General features: G+C 52.7%; 1 protein-coding gene across 1 annotated transcript in view; it reads left to right on the forward strand.

Moving 5' to 3' along the window:
* Nucleotides 1–12,535, forward strand: part of TG (thyroglobulin) — a 141,215-nt gene that overhangs the window by 26,442 nt on the left and 102,238 nt on the right. The window contains exons 19-25 of the mRNA XM_039911929.1: nucleotides 1,139–1,295; nucleotides 2,483–2,953; nucleotides 4,986–5,135; nucleotides 6,388–6,558; nucleotides 8,890–9,006; nucleotides 10,737–10,852; nucleotides 11,479–11,587. Of these exons, the coding sequence (XP_039767863.1) occupies nucleotides 1,139–1,295; nucleotides 2,483–2,953; nucleotides 4,986–5,135; nucleotides 6,388–6,558; nucleotides 8,890–9,006; nucleotides 10,737–10,852; nucleotides 11,479–11,587 (1,291 nt within the window). The remainder of the gene's footprint in view (nucleotides 1–1,138; nucleotides 1,296–2,482; nucleotides 2,954–4,985; nucleotides 5,136–6,387; nucleotides 6,559–8,889; nucleotides 9,007–10,736; nucleotides 10,853–11,478; nucleotides 11,588–12,535) is intronic.

Consider the following 12,535-nt stretch of genomic DNA (forward strand, 5'->3'; position numbering starts at 1 on the left):
TGGAAGTAATGATGGCATTTATTGAGCACCTGCTGAGGGCATCATGCTGTGCTAAGCGCTTGGGAGAGTAAACAGAAGCGAAATACATTTTCTCCATCTTCAAGGAGATTCCAGTTTAATGGGGAAGACAGACAGAGAGAATGATGTCCAGCCAGTGGGGAGCAACAGGAAGAACGAGGATCTCAAAGGTGGTTGGTTGAGTAAATATGCCAGGATGAGAGAGCAGAATGAATATTTACATGTACAGCTGCATCAATCTGTCAAGGGTATTTATTGAGCCCTTACTATGGACAGAGCACTCTACTGAGAAGCAGCGTGGCTCAGTGGAAAGAGCCCGGGCTTTGGAGTCAGAGGTCATGGGTTCGATTCCCGGCTCTGCCACTCGTCAGCGGTGTGACTGTGGGCGAGTCACTTCACTTCTCGGTGCCTCGGTCACCTCATCTGTCAAATGGGGATTAAGACCGTGAGCCCCACGTGGGACGACCTGATTCCCCTGTGTCTACCCTAGCGCTTAGAACGGTGCTCGGCACATAGTAAGCGCTTAACAAATACCAACATTATTATTAGTAATATGATTACTAAGCAATTAGTACAGAAATGCGCATCCCTAAAAGAGCTCACAAGGACTTAGTACACTGCTCTGCACACAGGAAGCCCTCAATAAATACCATTGTTTTTTATGGTATTTGTTAGGTGCTTACTGTGTGGCAGGCACTGTACTAAGCGCTGGGCTATATACTACCCTGTGTATTCTCAGCTAAAAAATGACGTCAGGGCACCAGTCAGTGGCAAAATGGAGAGGCAGCGCGGCCTAGTTAGAGCACAGGCCTGGGAGTCAGAGGGTCACGGGTTTGAATCCCAGCTTTGTCATTTGCCATGTGACCTTGGGCAAGTCACTTCACTTCTCTCTGCCTCAGTTACCTCATCTGTAAAATGGGGGTTGAGACCGTGAGCCCCATCTGGGACAGGGACTGTGTCCAACTCGATGTGTTTGTATCCAACCCAGGGCTTAGTACAGTGTTCTGGCACACGGTAAGCACAGAACATATACCAACGTCATCATCAAAGTCTGAGACCCAAGTCTGGCAAGGGTAAAGGAGCGAAGCTCCTGGATGTTCAATACTTGGTCTCGTTTCAGGTGGAAGGTCTGAGGAGTCCAGTGTCATTTCCTGTCTGCGATGAGTCCACGGTGCGGGTGGAGTGTCTGACCGCGGAGCGCTTGGGCGTCAACCTCACCTGGGTGGCCCCTCTGGCCTCCATCCCAGCAGCCTCCCTTCCCGATCTGCGTGACATCGGTGCGTGGCGTCCGCGGGGGACTCTTCCGGCTTGGTTCTGTGGGAAGTCCGTCCGACGGAAGTAGGCTTTTCACGCTCGATGACTCCGGTGTCGAGTAAGCGCTTATGAGGTGCCGAGTCCTGCGTTAAGCGCCGGGGAAGCTACAAGAGAATCAGATCAGACCCCAAGCCTCTCTGGCGTGGCGTTCACGATCTAGGTGTCGGAGGGGAAGGAATCTCTATTTTACAGATGAGGAAACAGGCCCAGAGAGGGTAAGTGACTTGGCCAGGGTCACCCGGTGGAGCTGGGATTAGAACCTGGATCTCCTGGCTCCCAGACCAGTGCTCTTACCGTGGGGCCTCAAAGCAGTGTGGCTCAGTGGATAAAGCCTGGGCTTGGGAGTCAGAGGTCATGGGTTCGAATCCCGGCTCTGCCACTCGTCAGCTGGGTGACTGTGGGCAAGTCACTTCACTTCTCTGGGCCTCAGTTCCCTCATCTGTAAAATGGGGATTAACTGTGAGCCTCTCGTGGGACAACCTGATTCCCCTGTTTCTACCCCAGCGCTTAGAACAGTGCTCTGCACTTAGTAAGCGCTTAACAAATACCAACATCATCATTATTATTATTATTATTATTTTCTCGGGTCGGTGGCGGGTGCTTGTGGACACTGAGGGAGGAAGGAGGAAAGGAGGAACCATCGGCAGAGTTGCATTGCTAGCTGAGTTCTCCAGAAATGGGAAATTAACCCAGTACTGATCAGAGGTTCAATCTCACAATCCAGGAAGAGGTATGGCCCCATTCTGCTTTAAACCTAGTTCCTTGTTCCAGAGGTGACCACAACTCAGACTGGTCCTCCATATGCCAACCCACAGTGGCTCCGGCCAAATGGCCGTTGGCCTGTGTCTCCAGTGACACCTCCCGTGCCCAGATGGGTCCTCAGGACTGTGACCTGTTTATTGAGTTCCTGCTCTGTGCAGAGCAGGTACTCAGTGCTTGAGAAAGTCCAGTAGAGTTGGCTGACGTGATCCCTGCCCTCATGGGGCTTACGATCCCTCGACTCCTCTGGGAGGTGAGATCCTCTCTCTGAACGTGCTCCTGGGAAAGGCTTTTGGGCCCTAGATGTGGAGGCAGGATCGGGCTCCTGCTTCTCAGGAGTCTCTGACCGGTGGCAAGAGGGGTAAGTCCTTTTCCTGGAATTTTCTTGCAGAAAACGCTCTTCTTGGCCAGAACTTCATGGGGCGTTTCGTGGCCCTGATTGAGAGCGGAAACTTCCTCCTCCTCCTGGATTCCAAGTCATTCCCAGCAGACACCATCGTGCGCTTCCCCCGAAGCGGCGGGGGCCTGGACACTGCCCCGAGTGTGCAGCTGGGCTGCCGGAGGGGCTTCGTGAGGACCTCGGCTTCTGACCAGACCGGCCTGGAGCCCCCGGGTTGTGGTACATCGGCTTTCGCTCTTGTCCTCTGTGGCCGGTGTCAGTGGGGAGGGCGTTGGACAGAGAAATCGCAAAGGCAGAAAAGACATTCCGAAACCAAAAAACATCCCCAGAAGAAGAAGATCCCCGCCCCAAAAAACACCTCCAGAACCAAGCAGGTCCTCCGCTTTCCCCTCCGTGCCCCGCCACATTCAAACATCTCCAAAACCAAGCGGGTCTGCCTCTCCAAAACATCTCCAGAACCAAGCGGGTCCATCCCTCCAAAACATCTCCGCCCAAGCCGGTTCGCCCAGGTCAAAAAAAATTCTAGAATTGTAGTATCTGTTAAGCGCTTGCTACGTGTCAAGCTTTGTGCTTAGTACAGAGCCTGGCACAGAGTTAGCATTTAACAAATAGCATAAAACAAAAGCACTGTTTTTTAAGTGCAGGAGAAGATACAAGTTAATGAGGTCAGACACAGTTCCCTTTCCCACATAAGACTCACAGTCTAAGTAGGAAGGAGAACAGGTATTGAATTCCCATTTCACAGATGAGGTAACGGAGACCCAGAGAAGGTAAGTGATTCTCTAAAGTTCATAGAGTAGGCCCGTGGAGGAGCGACATTAGAACCCAGGCCTTCTACTCCCAGGCCCGTGCCCTTTCCACTAGGCCGTGCTGCTCCTCTGGCTAAACGGGCTTTTCCAAATTGAGCAAGACTTGACAATCCAGAAGAAACATTATTATGATGATTAATAATAATGATAACCCTCTGGTAGATATTCTCCCAGTAACAATACCTTTTCTTTCCAATCAATCGATAGTATTTATTGTCTCCTATGAACGGAGCACTGTAACGAATCCTTAGGCCTATACGGTAGAGCACTGACCCTCTGAACTTAGCACAGAGCTGAGGGTTTCCCATTCTCCTTTCTGCCTTCCCGACAACCGCCCGTGCGAATTCCATGAAAACACAAAACCGTCCCTGCCAAGGGGGATAATAGGGACTAGGAGAAAGGCAATATGGGTTCAGAATCATGGGGAAGGTTGATTGATTATCAATTAATCAGTACTCTCTAATAATAATGGCATCTGTTGCTCGAGAAGCAGCGTGGCTCAGTGGAAAGAGCACGGGCTTTGGAGTCAGGGCTCATGAGTTCGAATCCCAGCTCTGCCACTTGTCGGCTGTGTGACTGTGGGCAAGTCGCTTAACTTCTCTGTGCCTCAGTTCCCTCATCTGTAAAATGGGGATTAAGACTGTGAGCCCCACGTGGGATGACCTGATTCCCCTAGGTCTACCCCAGCGCTTAGAACAGTGCTCGGCACATAGTAAGCGCTTAACAAATACCAACATTATTATTATTATTATTATTATCTGTTAAGCACTTACCGTGTGTCAAGCACCGTTCTAAGCGCTGGGGTAGATACAAATAGATGTACTCAGCGTCTCAGGACTTGGAAACGAATAATGGAGCTGTTAGAGACTTCCAGTCTATCCGGGGAGACCGACACTGAAGTAATTTATCAATAGCAGCAGCGTGAGTGGAAAAAGCATGGACCTAAGAGTCAGAAGACCTAGTTTCTAATCCTATCTCTACCTCTTATCTGCTATGTGAGCTCGGGCAAGTCACTTAACTTCTCTGGGCCTCGGTTCCCTCATCTTTAAAACAGGAACTAAGACTGTAAGCCCTGTGTGGAAAAGGAACTTTGTCCAACCTGATTATCTCGAATCTACCGCAGGCTTAGTATAGTAAGCACTTAACAAATACCATTTAAAAAAGAGAGAAGATAAAAGGAGAAGCGGACGGGTTCATACGTTAGCCCATGACCAGTGCCCAGAAGCGCAGTGAGGCGTAGCCGGAGAGCTGCGGTCCTGGTTCCGGTCCCGGATCTGCCACCTGTCTCCTGGATGGGCTCCCCGAGCCTCAGTTTCCCCAGCTGTAAAATGGGGATAATATCTGAAGGTTACCTCCTAGGAGTGTTGTGGGAGTAAATAAAAATAACTACTGTAAAGTGCTTTGGCAATAAAAGCACGCAATAAATCCTAGGTATTATTATCAGCACTAAGTGCCTAACAGATGCCATTAACCAATACCACGAATAATAGTAGGAGGGATTTGGGTTAGACTGAAGGATCCATTTCCAGGCAGTCAGGGTTCAGTGGTGCCCTGAGGCCCAGAGGGGACGCGATGTGGTCACGTGCAGCGCCAGGGCCTGAGAAAAGATCGCGGTCCACGTCCCCAGCTGCCTCTTGGTTTCCTTGGGCTTCAAAAGCCATCCTAATTGCTGTTTCCCCTTGCAGTTGTTTGTCCTACAGGAAGCTATTCTCGGGAGGAAGAATGCATTCCCTGTCCGACAGGATTTTACCAAGAGCAGGCAGGCAGCAGCGCCTGCGTCCGGTGTCCCGTCGGCAAAACGACCGTTTCGGTGGGAGCTTTCAGGAGAACTCACTGTAAGTTCTGGGAGCGACTTCCAAGGCTTCGCCAATCCCCGGAAACCTCGCCATTCACTCTCGTGTCTTCAAATCCGTGGCTTAGTGGAAAGAGCCCGGGCTTGGGAGTCAGAGGTCATGGGTTCTAAACCCGACTCTGCCGCTTGTCTGCTGTGGGACCTCGGGCAAGTCACTTAACTTCTCTGCGCCTCAGTTCCCTCCTCTGTAAAATGGGGATTAAGACTGTGCGCCCCACATAGGACAACCCGATGACTCTGTATCTACCCCAGCACCTAGAACAGTGCTTGGCACATAGTAAGTGCTTAAATACCGTCGTCGTCATATCCGACAGACAGTTACTCTCCCCTCCTTCAAAGCCTTATTGCAGGCCCATCTCCTAATAATAATAATGATGATGTTGGTATTTGTTAAGCACTTACTATGTGCAGAGCACTGTTCTAAGCGCTGGGGTAGACACAGGGGAATCAGGTTGTCCCACGTGGGGTTCGCAGTCTTAATCCCCATTTTACAGATGAGGTAACTGAGGCCCAGAGAAGTGAAGTGACTCGCCCACAGTCACACAGCCGACAAGTGGCAGAGCTGGGATTCGAACCCATGACCTCTGACTCCAAAGCCCGTGCTCTTTCCACTGAGCCATGCTGCTTCCAAGAGGCCTTCCCTGACTAAGCCCTCCTTCACTCTTCTCCCTTCTGCATCACCTCGACTCGCTCCCTTTATTCTTTCCCCTTCCCAGCTCCACAACACTTATTTCCGTATCTGTAATTTAATTTATTTGTATAAATGGCCGTCTCCCCCACTAATAATAATGTCGGTATTTGTTAAGCGCTTACTATGTGCAGAGCACTGTTCTAAGCGCTGGGGTAGATACAGGGTAATCGGGTTGTCCCACGTGGGCCGTAAGCTCGTTGTGGGCAGTGAACGTGTCAATTGTATTGTTGTACCGTACTCTTCCGAGTGCTTAATACAGCCAGGCAATCATATTTATCGACCACGTACGGTGTGCGGAGCACTGTACTAAGCGCTCGGGAGAATACAATACGACAATAAACAGGCACATTTTCTGCCCCACGGTGAGATAGTACGGTACTCCGCCCAGAGCAAGTGCTCAATAAATACGAATGACTGACATATAGTGAGCACCTCCTGTGTGTAGAGAACTGTACTGAGTGCCCACGGGTCTCCAGAACTGAGGGCGTGGGGAGAGCGAGAGGCTCCCACTACCCGTTTTATCCACCCTCCCCCCGCCCCCCAGGTGTCACCGATTGTCAGAAGAACCAACAGGGCTTCCAGTGTGACGAAGATGGCCAATACAGCCCTCGGCAAGAACAGACCGGACGGACGGGGTCCTTCTGCGTGGACCGTCTGGGCAGGACGCTGGACTGGACAGTGACACGGGATGTGCTGACAGAAGCTCAATGCCTAGGTATGGGCTCCCCCCACCACCCCGCCCTCCCAACCAACCGCCACTGCCATGGTTTAACTGGGATCCTGGGATGGAGCCCCTCAGAAGGGAGACGGGTAAAACAGAGTTGAGGAAGTTTGTGGGAAGACCGTTTCCCCTGTTATGTGGCTGTGGGAGGGGCCTGGACACTGGCTTCTGATGTAGCCAACTCTTAAAGGACCCACGGCAACAGCCTTGACCCTGTCCTCCCTCCCTGACATCCGCCGGGCGCCCAGCCCCCTTAGCCGATGGATTCTGAGTTGCCAGGGTGCCAGGGCATACGGGTAACATCTTTTCATTCGGAGGGTTGGTTGGAAAAAGTGGAGAATATAAACAGAATGGGGGTTTGGGAAAGGCGGCCTCCCAAGAGTGAACAGGACTGAAAGCCACCATTTTGGACCTTTCCGTCCCTGGCTGAAAACACCCGGGTCCGGTCGGACAACCGAGGCAGGCAAGGCTGGAGTCCAGCCCCACACGGCTGTCCATCTCAACCCCCCGGGGAGTAGGCGCCTGTGGCTGGGTTCCTTGGTAAATCTAAGCTTACGTCAGGCAACTCTGTCAGGTTGGTCAAGCAGAAGATCCTGGCCTGTTTACAGCTCTCTTGAAGTCCAGGGGTAGAAACTCCTGAATACCCGCTTTATGGCTCAAATCTGCTTCTCTCGGCCACGTCTCACCCCGAGTCAGCCCTGAAAGCCTTCCTAATTCGGTTCCCCTCCCCGGCTCCCCTTCCCCATCTGCTAATCCATGATGCCGTTCGCAGGGTGGCGGCGGGGGTGGCCCGGGGGTCTCTCCCGCCGCCGTACCCCACGTACCCTCTGCCCACATCCCCAGCTGCCTGAGTCTTATGGCACTTGTGTGTGAAGATATTAGTAGGGGGCTGCAGGACCTGTAAGATGGGCTGATTCTAGCCCAAAAGCCAGTCAAATTGCAGGGGGATCCTTTCACTGGGTAGAAGTCTCGGGCTCTGGGACCAGAGATACTTTGGCCCTCTTCCCTCCTCCCTTTCCTCTCTCCGCTCACTCCCGTCCCTTCTCCCCTCTCTCTTCCCTCCTCCCTCTTCCGTCCTCTTCCACCCTCTTCTGCCCTCCCTCCTCCCCCTCCACCCTCCGCATCCTCATGCTTCTTGTCCCGTAAGAGGATCTGAGAAGCTTTTTGCTGCTCACGGCAGAGGGAACCGTGCAGTGGGGTTGGCCGGCCGCGTAGTTGGCTCCCGCCACGTTCCTTTAGAGTTCCCGCCAACTGCCCGGCTGTGGCAGCAATTATCCGTTTTCCCTTTCAGTTCTGGCCCTCTGGCTGCCTGGCAGTAATGGACTGCAATAATATGCATCTCTTCTAAGTGATGGAGTCCCCCAGTGGGAGTCTCAGCCCTGAGACTTCAGGACCGAGACCTTGCGGAGAGGAATTGGTTTTAGTGCTAGTGATTCGGGTAGTGTCTCTCTCTGTAGTCTTTTGTCCCTGCCCGTTCATGTCCCCTTTGAGGCCCAGAAGGCAGCGAACTAGTAGGCGGGCGGGGACGCAGTGTTTGCGAAGGATGGCCAAAGGGACGACAGACCAACGCGTCCGATGCTGGGCCCTGGTGCCATGATCCGGAAGGCGGTTGCCTCGGTAACAGCTGTGGTCTTCCCTGCCCACATGAACCGCCTGTTTTTCAGCTGCCTGTGGGCAGAGCCGGGACTAGAACCCAGGTCTCCAGTTGCCCAGACCTGTACTGTTTCTGCTGGACCACAGCGGGGCTTAACAATAAGGATAGCAACAGAATCCAGGCCATAAATTGGTGTTTCATGTTGAGAAACTCTTTTTTTATGGCATTTGTTAAGTGCCTTCTGTGTGCCGAGCACTGTTCTAAGCACTGGAATAGTTCCAAAGATATCAGGTTGGGCACAGTCCATGTCCTACATGGCGCTCACATTCTTAATCTCCATTTTACAGATGAGCTAACGAAGGCACAGAGAAGTTACGTAATTTGCCCGAGGTCAAACAGCAGACAAGTGGTGGAGCTGGGATTAGAACCCAGGTCCCTCCTTCTGACTCCCAGGCCCGAGCATGTTATGGTGAAGGGCTAGAGCTGCTTTCATCGCTATTCGCACGTTCCTGGGGAGATGCCAAATATCAATACTTGGAAGACTCAAAACCAACCTCTTTCCCATCGTCCTTTAGCATTCTAATAACGCCCTTACTCTCTGTGCAACTGCTCCACTGATTTCCAAACTGATGAGCAATTTTAAAATAATCGTGAAAGATTCCTTGCAGCTATAAAACTCCCGTTGCGTACCCATCCTCTTCTCAAGTTAAACGGTGCTTCCTTGCTTTCAGTGCTGCGGAAATTTGAGAGCGTCCCAGGGTCCAAATTGATCATCGGCTCAGAAGATGCAGTGGTTCTCCGCTCTCAGACCCTCACTGTGGAATCCCCACTGATTCAGTGCATAACAGGTAAAGGAAGTTCTGCCGTAAAGGGGCCAGAGGGAGATCGTGAAGGAAGAAGTGTTCCCCAGTTCATTAATTGTGGTATTTATTCAGCACTTCCTACATGCCAAGCACTGGGCATAGTGCTGTGCTAGATACAAGAGAATCAGCCTGGGCACAGTCCCTGTTCCGTAGAGGGTTCGAGGGAGAGCAGGGATTTTACCCCCATGATACAGATGAGGAAACGGAGGCCCAGAGAGGTCAAGTGACTTGCCCAAGGTGATGCAGCAGGCCACCGGGGGAGCAGAGACTAGGGCAGGAGGGAGGTTCTCCCGCTTCCCGGACCGGAGCTCTTTCCACGAGGCCGCCCTGCCGTCCGGTGAACCCGAGTGCCTGAGCGGACCCGGGGCCGAGTGGAAACGCAGTCTGGTGGGTGGGAGGCTGGTTGTGGTCTGTATCCCAGCTGCCCTAGCCGGATGGTTAGCTTTTCAAGGAAGCCATCAAGGCAGTCTCATAAATAGCTGAATGTTTTCGGGGATGTGGTGAGGGGACCACTGGGTGGCTTCCGGCTGAGCTGCCCGGCATGGGAGCAGCTGGGCTGGGCCCCCTGGCTCCTGCGGGGTTGGAGTCTGTTCGGGATGACGTGGGGACAGACCCGGTGGGGGCCCTCCCCGGGGTGAGACTCAGGGTTTGTGTCGATACCGTGAGCCCGAGGACCCTGGAGTCACCCCCCACCCCAGGGCGGGCTGGCTGAAGGATCTCAAGAGGGCTGGATTACACCCAACACCGGGGTCTGAAGCTGACGGTCCCTGTCGGTGTGGGGCCACGGCGACTTAACCGCAGGAGCAGAGGTCAACCACGGGCCGGCTGTAACAGAGGGTGACGTGGGGCTGGCGTGGGAGGGACCGCCCCCACACTGATGGAGGGCGCCCGCTGCATAGAAAGCCTTCTGGGCTACCTTTCTGGCCAAGTCTGCTCCTGCCTCTGCCCTGCTGAGCCCTCGCCTCTCACAGAGGTGACGCCATGCCGATTTGAGGAGATGTTTCTGCTGTAAAACTCAGCTGTAAAGGTCCCGGGTCTTAGGATTCTTCCTGGATGTTGCCAGCAGCACTCAATCTTCTCCAAACATCATCAGGGCATTTCCGGGAGTTAGGGAATCCTCAGGGACTCGAGGAGGCCTTCCGCCAGCCTCCTCCTGGGGCTGGGGAAAGGTTTTCCTGCCACCCTTCCTCTCCGCCATGGACCCCGAGACTGGGGGGACCTTGGACAGACCTCATTCATTCATTCATTCAATAGTATTTATGTGCAGAGCACTGTACTAAGCGCTTGGAATGTACAAATCGGCAACAGATAGAGACAGTCCCTGCCCCTTGACGGGCGCACGGTCTAATCGGGGGAGACGGACAGACGAGAATGGCAATAAATAGAGTCAAGGGGAAGAACATCTCATTAGAACAATAGCAAATAAATAGAATCAGGGTGATGTACATCTCATTAAACAAAATAAACAGGGTGATGAAGATATATACAGTTGAGCGGACGAGTACAGCGCTGAGGGGATGGGACGGGAGACCTCAGCTCACGCTTGACATGTTCACCTCCGGAAGGGCTCCCCACCCCTTCTCTGCCTTAGAGGAGGGATTGCCCTTGACCTCTCTCTCCAAGCTTAGTGAAGTACAGCGGGTCGAATTTATCGTGGGCTGGGCCTCAGCTGTGTAAGGAGAATGGCCAACTAGATGTTGTTGGTGTCTTTTCAGACTGTGCAGCTGATGAGACTTGCGGATTCGTGGCCTTGGTACCCGAGCACTCCCAGGTCCGCTGCGATCTCTACGCTAGTTCCGATGACAACTTCGATTGCCTGGCCACCGAGCAGGTTGGTCAGGGCCCCAGATGCATCTGGTTTCGGACCACAGTAGCACTTGACTGGTGACCCTTGGAGTCAGTAGACATTAGGCTGAGTAAGGAAATCAGACGGCTTTGAAATTGCTCCGCGGGCATAGCTAGTCCTTCAGTCAGTCGGGCGGTATTTATTGAGTACCTACTGAGTGCTAGGCACTGTACTAAGCACTTGAGAAGATGTCACTAGACTGGATGCTCCTTGAAGGCAAGGATTGAGTCTACCAAGTTTATTATACTCTACCAAGTACTTAGTGCAGTGTTTCGCACACCGTGAAGGCTCAAGAAGTACCACTGATTGGTTAAGTAATTGGTCCAACAGAAGCAAAACCCATGTCTCCTGTCCTCGGGAAGTTTACAACCTAATGAGGAAGACAGATTATTTACAGATGGTGAAAGGAGGGAGGAGAACAAGGAGAAAACAGGAAGCAGTACAAGCACATCAGCTCAGAACAGCTAAACCAGTAACCCACTGTTCTGATAAATATGTAATTGAAGTTTAAGTGTAAATAAAAGTGTGCCATTTGTGGGACTCAACTATAGAGTAGGGGCCATCTGGGTTCAAGCCTCGGGAACAAGCACATCATTCCTTTCACCCCCCAGGAGCAAAATATCCTGGGAAACTCTGCCATCACCAGCTTTGGGCGTCTGAGCTGCCGGCTCCGAGTGAGTAGCAGTGATAGGGAGGCTGTGACCGTGTACCTGAAAAAAGGTATGTTCTTTGAACAGCTTCGTGTTTCCCCTCCCAAATCAGTCCTCTCCCAGGCCTCGCGGTTTCTTGCCCTGGCCCGGTCCTGAGAAGCAAAAAGGGACACTTTCAAGTGAGCTGAGGGGTGATGGGGAGGCAGATCCTTGTGGGCTTTCTGGCCGACCTCCTCCTGACCCTTGAGGGGTGTCCATCAGAGCATCAGTGGGAATGCCCTCTGCTGCCCTGGGCGTAGTTTTCCTGTCGAAGCAGAGGCCCGGGGGAGGAGTCTCCCTACTCTAACGAGGGTCGCTCTCAACCATCTGGGATGACCCAGGCTTGCTGTTCTTAATGGCCCCCTCCTCAGCCTTGGTCTTCCAAAGATCTGACTGAGGCCCTTCTCAAGCAAACCTCTTCATCTCGGCTCCATCCTAGCTGTCAGGACAGAAGAGGCGGGTGTTTCTGGGCTCTGTCTTTGCATAAGAGGGATGGGTCGGTTGAGGGAGCGTCGCTCCAGCATCTCTGCATTTCCGTTCTTGGAAGCCCTATTTTTTTAACCTCATTCGCTCTGAGTCCCCCGGCCAACCCTACCTTTTGGAGCAGTGGGCCAAGGGGTGGGATGAGCCGGGAGAGGGAAGCGAGGACCCCCCTCCCCATTTGAGAATGAGATACAAGTCCCTGCAGGGTCCCAAGGGCCCCTGCAACATCCAGAGCTTCAGTCAGTCAATTGTATTTATTGAGCCCTTACTGTGTGCGGAGCACTGCACTAAGCGTTTGGGAGGGTACAATGTAACGGACACATTTCCTGCCCACAGTGAGCTTACGGTCTAGGGGTGGAGACAAACGTTAACATAAATAAATAAATTACAGATCCGTACATAAGTGCTGTGGGGCTGGGAGGGAGGGGGTGAATGAATAAAGGGAGCAAGTCAGGGAGATGCAGAAGGGAGTTGAAAAAAAAGAAAAGAGGGCTTA

The sequence above is a fragment of the Ornithorhynchus anatinus genome, chromosome 4, assembly GCF_004115215.2.
Source record: "Ornithorhynchus anatinus isolate Pmale09 chromosome 4, mOrnAna1.pri.v4, whole genome shotgun sequence".
NCBI lineage: Eukaryota > Metazoa > Chordata > Mammalia > Monotremata > Ornithorhynchidae > Ornithorhynchus > Ornithorhynchus anatinus.